The sequence below is a fragment of the Carlito syrichta genome, unplaced genomic scaffold (assembly GCF_000164805.1).
Source record: "Carlito syrichta isolate Samal-C Ts95f unplaced genomic scaffold, Tarsius_syrichta-2.0.1 Scaffold308914, whole genome shotgun sequence".
NCBI lineage: Eukaryota > Metazoa > Chordata > Mammalia > Primates > Tarsiidae > Carlito > Carlito syrichta.
In genome coordinates, this window is record NW_007253010.1 from 30,418 (window position 1) to 42,128 (window position 11,711).

The 11,711-nt window shown below is 44.3% G+C and overlaps 1 protein-coding gene across 1 annotated transcript in view; it reads left to right on the top strand.

Annotated features, from left to right (window-relative positions):
• Window positions 1–11,711, top strand: part of ZBTB8A (zinc finger and BTB domain containing 8A) — a 41,005-nt gene that overhangs the window by 22,703 nt on the left and 6,591 nt on the right. The window contains exon 2 of the mRNA XM_008066395.1: window positions 8,780–9,603. Coding sequence (XP_008064586.1) covers window positions 8,781–9,603 — 823 coding nt within the window. The 5' untranslated portion in view covers window position 8,780. The remainder of the gene's footprint in view (window positions 1–8,779; window positions 9,604–11,711) is intronic.

Genomic DNA, 11,711 nt, shown 5'->3' on the forward strand with positions numbered 1-11,711 from the left:
GCCTCCCAAAGGCGCGGGATTACAGGCTGAGCCACCGAGCCCGGCTCAGCTAATTTTTTGTAAAGATGAGATATCACTATGTTATCCAGGCTGGACTCGAACTCCTGGTCTCAAGTGATCTTCTCACTTCCGTCTCCCAAAGTGCTAGGATTATAGGTGTATGCCACCTCACTTGGCTTCTTCTCTTGTTCTTTCTTGAAACTCTTCATGTGTTTCTTCTTCCCTTTCTGGCTTTCCTCCCAAGTACCTTTGCTGTACCTCTTCATCTCCCTGACCTCTGAATGGAGTGCTGCCAGGAGCTCATCTCCATTCTGTGTAGTTTGCCTCCTTTGGTAATCACATATCATTTCATGAGTTTAAATACCATCTTTGAGTGATGATTCCGTCTGGAACTCCTTCCTCAACTTCATTCATATGTCTAGCTGGACACTTTTATTGGGTGAATAACGGGTGAGTTAAACCTGACATGTCCAAAACGGAGCTCCAGATACCAGTTCCCACAACCTGTTCCTCTCTTAGTCTTTTCCCTTTCAGTAAATGACAACTCCATTTTGCCAGTGCTTGGGCCATAAACCTTGGAGTCATTCTCGCTTGTTCTCGTTGTCCTCCCTGCCACATGTGTGTTACCTAGTTGTGTGCACATGTGTGTGCCCACTCATGGGAGAGGAAGGAGTAATTATCTTTTCCTGTCTACCTATTAGGGTCTTTTTATTCAGCCCTTTAAACTCACTCTTAACCCTGTTGAAATTATGTCTGCCTTTTCTGGATTGAAGTATATAGCACTGGGAATTAAGCTGCCAACTTCAGGGTATTTCACACTAGGAGATAAGTCTCATGACTTCCCTTTGACAGTCTGCTGCCGAAGTCATTGCCCACAGCCCTCAGCCTTCTTCATCATATGTCCTCTGTTGCTCCTTCTACTTTATCAAAGGCAGTGCCTAAGTCTCTCCAGTTAGGAGAATATAATTTTCCACTTTGCTTTTGTGTTAAACATCTTCTCACTCCCTTTCAACTCTCAAAGGGGAGCCTGTTTAAGTAATTTGCACATAGTAACTAGTATGTACAACTCTAAATAATATTGATGCTCACTTTAAACTTCTAATTGTCTGGAAAGGAAATTCTTACTGAAACTTGAACTAACAAACAAAAACATTCTGTGTTTCCCCTCATGGAATTAACATTTAACTAAAAAAAATTTTTTTTTTAGTTGGAGTCTCACTGTGTCATGGCCACCGCAGTCTTGACCTGCTGGCCTCAGACAATCCTTCTGCTTCAGCCTTCCAAGTAGTTGGAAGTACAGGCGCATGCCACCACGCCCGGCTAATTTTTTATTTATTATAGAGACGAGGTCTCACTAAGTTGCCCAGACTGGTCTCGAACTCCTGAACTCAGGCAATCCTCTTGCCTCAGCCTCCCAAAGTGCTGGGATTACAGGCTTGAGCAACCATGCCAGGTAAATTTTTTTTTTTTTTTGAGTTGGAGTCTCACTCTGTTGCCATGATCATTGTGATCAAGCCACTGCACTCCAGCTTGAGTGACAGAGTAGGACCCTGACAAAAAAAAAAGGCAGGGCTTGGTGGCTCAGCCTGTAATCCCGGTACTTTGGAGGCCGAGGTAAGAGGATTGCCTGAGCTCAGGGGCTCGAGACCAGCCCAGGCAACATGGCGAGACCTCATCTCTACAATAAATAAAAATTGGCCAGGCATTCCAGCCTGGGCAACGGAGTGAGACTCCAACTCAAAAGCGAAAGTATTTATATTATACCATTATATCTGAAAAGGAACTGGCAGTGACTTGGACATCAGTTAATCATTCCTTGCTGAAACCAACTTTGCTTTCAGGGTTAGGAGTGGACTGTAAAGAGAAGTGGCAGCCGGGCTTGGTGGCTCAGCCTATAATCCCGCGCCTTTGGGAGGCTGAGGTGAGTGATTGCCTGAGCCCGCAGGTTCAAGACCCGCCTGGGCAACTTGGCGAGACCTCATCTCTACAATAAAATCAAAAAAATTAGCTGTGCTTGATAGCGCACGCCTGTAGTTCCGGCTACTTGGAAGGCCGAGATGGAAGGATCGCTGGAGCCCAGCAGGTCGAGGCTGCGGTGGCCGGGAGCGGCCACTGCACTCCAGTCTGGGCAACAGAGTGAGACTCCAACTCACAAAAAAAAAAAAAAGAAAGAAAGAAAAGTGGCATTAGTAGATGAGAGTTATTAAAAAATCCAGTTAACTATGTAAGTCGGGATTTTTTGGTTACAAGTAAAAGGAAAGCTGACTCAAACTGGCTTAAGGAAAAGGACGTCTTTTGGCTTCGATAACAGAAGAGTCCAAGGATAGATTCATACAGCTTATGGCATGACTGGGTTCAGGGCTAGGGTTGGTAAAGGGTAGCCCATGGTTGTTTTGTAAATAAAACCTTACTGGAACACAGCCATGCTCATTCCTTCTTGTATTGTCTGTGGCTGCTTTTGCAATACATTGACAGAGTTGAGTGACACAGTGATGGAGTAGAGTAGATATGACAGAGACCTATGGCCTGCAAAGCCTAAAATATTTCCTCTTTCCCTTTACAGAAAAAATGGCCAACTATGGTTCTAGGGGACAAAGTGATGTCAGTAGGATCTGGGCTTTCTCTGCCTCTCTGTTCTGCTTTTCTCAGTGTTGGCCCCTTCTCTTGTAGGCTACTTTCCTCATGGTGGCAGGACATCTACAGCCCTGTGCTTATATCTTCACACTTGCTGAGATCTGTGTGTCCTCTCCTCTTCTACTAAGGACATTACTCAGTGGATTTAGGGCCACCCTAATCCACCATGACCTCATCTTAACTAGGATATATCTGAAAAGACTATTTCAAAGTAAGATTACACTCTAAGGTTCCAGATAGACATGAATTTTATTATTTTTATTTATTTATTTATTTATTTATTTATTTATTTATTTATTTATTTATTTTTGAGTTGAAGTCTCACTCTGCTGCCGAGACTGGAGTGCAGTGGCCGCTCCCGGCCACCACAGCCTCGACCTGCTGGGCTCCGGCGATCCTTCCGCCTCAGCCTTCCAAGTAGCTGGAACTACAGGCGCGCACTACCATGCCCGGCTAATTTTTGGTTTATTGTAGACATGAATTTTAGATCATATAGGGCCTTTTAGGTCATGAGAAGAATAATGGAAACCACTGGAAAGTTTTATACAGAAGAGTAATGTGATTTCACTAGTTTTAGAACAATCACTCTGGCTTCTGTACCTGGACTAGTTTGAAGTTGTAGGGAGGTTAATTAGAAGGTTATTAAAATGGCCCTTAGATGATACGTTATGATGACTTGGATCAAAGTGGCAGCAGCAGTCTTGGAGAGAAGTGGTAGGATTTTGCTGTTGCAAAAATAAAGCCAACATGCAGTTGAAGATGACTCAGTGTGTTTGATCTATATTGCTGGTAGAATGGAGTTACTGTTTCCTAAGATGAATAAAACTATGGGAAATAGGCCGGGCTTGGTGGCTCAGTCTGTAATCCCAGCACTTTGGGAGGCCAAGGCGAGTGAATTGCCTGAGCCTGCATGTTTGAAACCAGCCTGGGCAACTTGGTGAGACCTTGTCCCTACAATAATCAAAAATTAGCCAGGCATGGTAGTGCACCTATAGTTCCGGCTATTTGGAAGGCTGAAGCAGAAGGATCACCAGAGCCCAGTGGGTAGACGCCAAAGTGGCTGTGAGTGTGCCTCTAATTCAAAAAAAAACAACTATGGGAAGTACAGATTTAGGATGGGAGTGAGCAAAGACTATGGTTTTTGAACCTGTTAAGATGCTGTGGGCTGGGCGCGGTGGCTCATGTCTGTAATCCCAGCACTTTGGAAGGCTAGGGTAAGAGGATTGCCTGAGCCCATGCATTCAAGACCAGCCTGGGCAACTTGGCGAGACCTCATCTCTACAATAAATAAAAAAATTAGCCAGGAGTGGTGGCACGCGCCTATAGTTCTGGCTATTTGGAAGGCTGAAGTGGAAGGATCACCTGAACTTAGCAGGTCGAAATTGCGGTGGCCGTGAGCATGCCACTGCACTATAACCTGGGCGACAGTGAGACTCCAACTCAAAAAAAAATGCTATGATATTATAAAATATATATTTTGTGTTCATCCCCCTTTTCTGGCATGCAACTCCTAAAATCCTTCGAATCTCCAAAGTGATGTATTTTTGTATGCTAGTGAGTTGACTGATGACTGGCAGGCAGCCCCTGGCTAGCTTCGGGATTAGGGCTGGTCATTGGAAAGACGCAGGCAAGATTAGCCACTCTCCAATCACAAAGATAGGATAGGAGCTGAAGGTTAAATTGATCATCAATGGCGAGTGAGGTAATCAATCATTCCTATGTAATGAAGTTTCCATAAAACCCCAGCAGGATTGGGTTCTGAGAATTTCCATATAACTGAACACATGGAAGTTCCTGGAGGGTGGTGAACTCAGGGAGGGCATGGAAGCTTGGTACCCCCTTCCCACATGCCTTGCCCTATGCATCTCTTCATCTGTATCCTTTGTAATAGCTTTTATAATAAGCCAGTAAACATAAGTAATTTCTCCCTGAGTTTTGTGAGCCACTCTAGCAAATTAATCACACTCAAGGAGGGGGTCATGAAAATCCCAATTTATAGCTGGTTGGTCAGAAAAACAGGTAAAACAACCTGGGGCTTTTGATTGGCATCAAGTGGGGGCAGTCTTGTGGGCCAAGCCCTTACCCTGTGGGATCTGATGCTATCTCCAGGTAGGTATTGTTGGAATTGAACTGAATTAAAGGACCCGGCCGGGCTTAGTGGCTCAGCCCATAATCCCAGCACTTTGGGAGGCCGAGGCGAGTGGATTGCCTGAGCCCGTGGGTTCGAGACCCACCTGGGCAATTTAGCAAGATCTCATCTTTACAATAAATCAATAAAAAATTAGCCCGGCGTGGTAGTGTACGCCAGTAGTTCCAGCTACTTTGAAGGCTGAGGCGGAAGGATCACCGGAGCCCAATGGGTCGATGCTGGGGTGGCAGTGAGCGTGCCACGGCACTCCAGCCCAGATGACGGAGTGAGACTCCAACTTAAAAAAAAAAAAAAGAATTAGAGGACCCATGACTGATGTCCACTGCAGAACTCATTGCTTGCTTGGTGTGTGTAGAGAAACTCTCACACACTGTGGTGTGAAAGCAGAGGAAAAACAGTTTATTTTTCCCACGTGGAGAGGTAAACAGATATATGAGTCCTGGGTTCAGGGAAGGAGTCAGGAGCTGGGTATGTAAATTTGAGAGTCATAAGCTGATATTGAAAACTATGAGACTGACTGGGATTTTAAATTACCCCTAGAGGCCGGGCTCAGTGGCTCAGCCTGTAATCCCAGCACTTTGGGAGGCCGAGGCGAGTGGATTGCCTGAGCCCACGGGTTCAAGACCCATTTGGGCAACTTGGCGAGACCCTGTCTCTACAATAAGTCAAAATTTAGCTGGGCATGGTAGCGCGCGCCTGTAGTTCCAGCTGCTTGGAAGGCTGAGGTGGTAGGATTGTTGGAGTCCAGCCGGTCAAGGCTGTGGTGACCAGGAGCATGCTACTGCACTCCAGTCTAGGCGATAGAGCAAGTCTCCAACTCAAAAAAAGAAATTAAATAAATAAATACATTATCCCTAGAGAAGTATATAGGTAGAGAAGATGTCTGATATCTGAGACCTGGGGCATTGCAACAGTTAGAGATTAGGAAAATTCAGACGAACCAGCAAAGGAGACTAAAAAGCAGTGGCCAGCGTGGTGGGAGGAGAACCACAAAGGAGTGGTATCCTGGCACTGAAGCAGAGGAAGTGTTTTAGAATGAAGAGAGATCAACTGTGTTGACTAAATGAGAACAGAGAAATGACCACTGTGTTTGACAATATGCAAGTTACTAATGACCTTCAAATGGATGTTTTTGATGGATGGGAATATGGGTTTACGAGCAAGCAGAGCCGGGCTCGGTGGCTCAGCCTATAATCCCGTGCCTTTGGGAGGCTGAGGTGAGTGGATTGCCTGAGCCCGCGGGTTCAAGACCCGCCTGGGCAACTTGGCGAGACCTCATCTCTACAATAAATCAAAAATTAGCCGGGTGTGGCAGCACACGCCTGTAGTTCCAGCTACTTGGAAGGCTGAGGCGGAAGGATCGCCGGAACCCAGCAGGTCGAGGCTGCAGTGGCCGGGAGTGGCCAATGCACTCCAGTCTGGGTGACAGTGAGACTCCAACCCAAAAAAAAAAAACAAGAGCAAACAGGAGGAGAAGTGAAGATGGCAAATACAAACAAAATTTCACGAATTTTGTATAAATTGAGCAGATATGAAATCAAGGGGAGATTTTCTTGGCACGTTTGTTTGCTTTTAAGAAAGGAAATAGTCTGCTATGCTTCTCTGTAAAGTCTGGTCTCCTCCCCAATCTGGGGGAGGTGGATCCCTCTTTTCACTCTCTTTCTAATATACTTTCTAAATAAACCCTATTTTTCAATTTAAAAAAAGATAGGAAACATTTGATACCATGTTTATACAATATTGGAAATTATCCATTTGGTATCAAGAGGAGAATGATTTTGAGTTTAGCTTAAGCAGAGCTTATTTCCTGCCTGGACTGGGTTTTGAGAACATCCGTCCTAAGCAATTTTGCATTTGCTTCTATGAGGTGCCCCAGGGACACCTCCAGCCCAGGACCAATTTTCTTGTTAATTTTTCAGGTTGGCATTTCCCACACCAAGCAGGTAAAATAAATTTGGACTCCAGAATCTCACAAGACACATGTTGAGCTTGAATATCTTACCCAGGGCCTTTATTTTTGTTTTTTTCCACCCAAGACCCTGCAAAGACAGACTTTCTTTACCTTCTCCTTGAACTTAAGTTCAGTCTTTAGCCCCTTTTCACTAAGGTTGGGGTCTGTAGGGATTCTAACTTCCTGCTAAGGTTGGGGTCTGTAGGGGATTCAACTTTCATGGATCAGGATCTGGTTCTGATAGCCCATAGCCATGATTGGCCCATGCACGTGTGCTTTCCACTCCCACTGCTCTGCTGACATCCCGACATTTCTTCACCTTTCTTGTAAGCCCAGCCATGCATGTGAAAAGATTAGCTTAACTGGGCTCAATGGCTTAGCCTATAATTCCACGCTTTGGGAGGCTGAGGTGAGTGGATTGCCTGAGCCTATGGGTTCGAGACCCGCCTGGGCAACTTGGCGAGACCTCATCTCTACAATAAATCAAAAAATTAGCCAGGCATGGTAGCGCACGCCTGTAGTTCCAACTTCTTGGAAGGCTGAGGCAAGGATCGCTGGAGCCCAGCGGGTCGAGGCTGCGTGGCGGGGAGCGGCCACTGCACTCCAGTCTGGGCGACCGAGTGAGACTCCAACTCAAAAAAAGAGAAAAGATTAGGTTATATTCTGTCTAGCTCTCTAGGGATTTATGGCAGCAAAGTTTCAGCACTTTCTGTTTTTTGCTTTTGTTTTTAGTTGGGGATCTCATTTATAAGACTCATAGCACCCTCTTTCTGTCTTAGCACTTGTCATTGTCAATTGATACAAGTCTTTGCTTAATGTCTGATACCCCTTTTAGATTGAAAACTACATGAAGGCAAGAATCAAATCTTTTTGATTCAGCATATAACAGAAGGCTTGATTGATTATAGATGCCCAATAAAGTTTGCTAATGAAACAAATAATTTTTTTTTAAGTTGGAGTCTCACTCTGTTGCCCAAGCTGGAGTACAGTGACACACTCACAGCCACTGCAGCCTCGACCACTGGACTCAGGCAATCCTTCTGCCTCAGCCTTCCAAGTAGCTGGAACTACAGGCATGTGTCACCACGCCTGGCTAATTTTTTTATTTATTGTAGAGATGAGGTCTTGCGAAGTTGCCCAGGCTGGTCTCGAATCTGTGGGCTCAGGCAATCCTCTCTCTCACCTTGGCCTCCCAGTGTTGAAATTATAAGCATGAGCCACCACACCCAACCTAATTTTTAAAAAAATCTAAAAAGTAGGCCATTGCCTTGCTAAGCTGTGGTTTGGCCATGTGTCCTTTGAGCTATGGCCGACACCATGTTTTCCTAAGCTTTATACCTCTCCCCTACCTTGGAAGGTAAATCCTCTCTCTTGCTCTCTCTCTCTCTCAATCTCTCTCATTTACTTTCTAAATAAAGTATATCCTCTAATCTAAGTAAAAAATAAAAATCTAAAAAATAGTATAGTGTTAAATGATATCTTGAGGCCATTGCTTTGCTAAACTCTGGTGTGTCCACATAGTTCTCTGAGCTACTGCCACTATGTTTCTTAGCTTTGGCCCCCTCCCCTATCTTGGGGATGTGAATCTCAATCAGTCTCTCTCTCTCTCTCTCTCTCTCTCTCTCTCTCTCTCTCTCTTTCTCTACCTCTATCTCTAGCACTATCTCCTCTCTCTTCTTTCTAATTTACTTTACAAATAAATTATATTTTCAAATATAAAAATGAATAAATGATATCTTAAAACCTATTATCGTCTATGTCTTGAATATTGTATTCTCCAAGAAGTGTTTTTAATGGAAAAAGGATAGAAGTTTCTAGTCATTATTTTAGTTGGCTCATGTTAGGGGAAAGAATTGCTATAGGCCTGGTGTGGTGGCTCATGCCTGTAATCCCAGTGCTTTGGGAGGCCAAGGAGGGAGGATCACTTGAGGCCAGGACTTTGAAACCAGCCTGGGCAACATAGTGAGACTCCATTTCTTAAAAAAAGAGAAAGAAAAGGATTGCTGTTTAGTTTTTGGTAACCACACATGTCTTTTCCTCTTCAGAATGGAGATCTCCTCTCATCAGTCTCACCTCCTGCAACAACTGAATGAGCAGCGCAGGCAAGATGTGTTTTGTGATTGCAGTATTCTAGTTGAAGGGAAGGTCTTCAAAGCACATCGAAATGTATTATTTGCTAGTAGTGGCTACTTTAAAATGCTTCTTTCTCAAAACTCAAAGGAGACAAGTCAGCCAACCACGGCTACATTTCAGGCTTTTTCCCCTGACACTTTTACAGTTATCCTGGACTTTGTCTATTCTGGCAAACTATCTCTTACTGGTCAGAATGTCATAGAAGTGATGTCTGCTGCTAGCTTCCTTCAGATGACTGATGTCATTAGTGTATGTAAGACTTTTATTAAATCATCGTTAGACATTAGTGAGAAAGAAAAAGATCGCTACTTCAGTCTCTCAGATAAAGATGCCAATTCTAATGGCATAGACCGTTCCTCTTTTTATAGTGGGGGCTGGCAAGAAGAAAGCAATTCTCCACATTCTCACCTAAGCCCAGAGCAAGGAACAGGTATAATAAGTGGAAAATCTTGGAGTAAGTATAATTATCATCCTGCCTCCCAAAGGAATACTCAGCAACCTTTGATCAAACATGAACAAAGGAAAGATTCCATTAAAAAGACCAAACATTTGAGATTGTCACAGCCTTCTGAAGTTGCTCATTATAAGTCAAGCAAACGAGAAGCACGAACATCTGAATCTTCCAGCCATGTTTCCCAGTCTGAAGAACAAGCACAGATTGATGCTGAAATGGACTCTACTCCTGCTGGCTATCAGTACGGTCAAGGATCTGATGTCACATCCAGAAGTTTTCCAGGTACCTAAAAAGCACATAAATTCCTTCAAAGAGGTGCCAAGCTCCGGTATAAGTCAGTCCTCTGTCAACATGGCCTTAGTTTTGGGTGTTATAGATAGTGAATTTGTTTTGAAACATGATTTCACTCTGTCACCCAGGCTGGAGTCCAGTGGCATGATTACTGCTCACTGCAGCCTCAAACTCCTGGGCTCAAATAATCCTCCTGCCTCAGCCTCCCAAGTAGCTGAAACTATAGGTGTGTACCACCATGCCCAGCTAGTTTTTGTATTTTTTGGTAGAGACAGGGTCTCACTTTGTTCCCTAGGCTGACCTTGAACTCCTGGCCTCAAGAGATCCTCTTGCCTCAGTCTCTCAAAGTGTTGGGATTACAGGCGTGAGCCACCCCACCCAGCCCCAAGTAATTTTTTTAAAAGTTCTATTTCAGCCGGGCTCGGTGGCTCAGCTTGTAATCCCAGTGCTTTGGGAGTCTGAGGTGAGTGGACTGCCTGAGCCCGCGGGTTCGAGACCTACCTGGGCAACTTGGTGAGACCTCATCTCTACAATAAATCAAAAAAAAAATTAGCCGGGTGTGGTAGCACGCGCCTGCAATTCCAGCTACTTGGAAGGCTGAGGTGGAAGGATCCCCGGAGCCCAGCAAGCAGCTCGAGGCTGCGGTGGCCGGGAGCGGCCACTGCACTCCAGTCTGGGTGGCAGAGTGAGACTCCAACTCAAAAAAATAAAATAAAATAAAAGTTTTATTTCTAGGCCAGGTGCAGTGGCTGTAATCCCAGTATTTTGGGAAGCGGAGGCGAGAGGATTGTCTGAGCCCAGGGGTTTGAGACCAGCCTGGGCAACTTGGTGAGACCTCGGTTCTATAATAAATAAAAAAATTAACTGGGCATGTGGTGCTCGCCTATAGTTCCAGCTACTTGGAAGGCTAAGGTGGAAGGATAACCTGAGCCCAGCAGTTTGAGGTTGCGGTGGCTGTGAGCATGCCACTGCACTCCAGCCTGGGTGACAGAGAGATTCCAACTCAAAAGCAAAAGAAAAAACTATGATTTCCCAAACCTGTATCTGCGGGTGATTAGGTTATTGTTAAATATGTTAAGCTCTTTTCTAAATAGTTCAGTCCTGGGACACATATTTTCACTGTAAATAGGACTTTTTTTCCCCCTGCATATTCACTCAGGAGAAGTATTTAATTGATTAAAATACAAATACATAATACTTTTTTTAAAAGCATGCCTATAGTCCTAACTACTCCATAGGCTGAAATGGAGGATCACTTCAGTTTAAGATCAGCCTGGGCAATATAGTGAGATCTCATCCCCCACCACAAAAATCAACAGACCTCACATGTAACCCATAATATTGCTACTGTAATTCTATAGTGAACCAGTATGCAACAACATGAGATATCTCATTTTTATGATAGTAGTAAAATACATAAAAACTGTGTAGGTTGGTAGTTTTCAGAATAATCCTTCCCTTACTCCCATAAGGCTAAAGTAGAGAATAGGGATAAGAAATGCATGTCATCCAGTTTTTTCTCTCAGATAACCAGTTCACAAGTTTTGAAGAAAATTATAATAAAATGAAACTCTTGAAGGTTGTAAGATTTATATTATATATTCTTTAATTTTTATTTTTAAAAAATTTCAGACATGGCTGGGCACTGTAGCTCATTTCTATAATCCCAGCACTTTGGGAGGGCAAGGTGGGAGAATTGCTTGAGCTCAGGAGTTCGAGACCAGCTGGGGCAACATAGTGAGCCCTTGTCTCTACAAAAAAATTTTAGAAATTTAGCCAGGTGTGTTGGTGCATGCCTGTATTCCCAGCTACTAGGAAGACTGAGGCAGAAGGATTGCTCTGAGCCTGGAAGGTCGAGGTTACAGTGAGCACTGCAACCAGACTGGACAACAGCACTCAAGACTGGGCAACAGAGTAAGACCTCCAACTCAAAAAAAGAAGAAGAAAATTCAATCATATAAAAGTAAAGAGAGCCGGGCTCGGTGGCTCAGCCTGTAATCCTGTGCTTTGGGAGGCTGAGGTGAGTGGATTGCCTGAGCCCGTGGGTTCCAGACCTGCCTGGGCAACTTGGTGAGACTTCATTTTTACAATAAATCAAA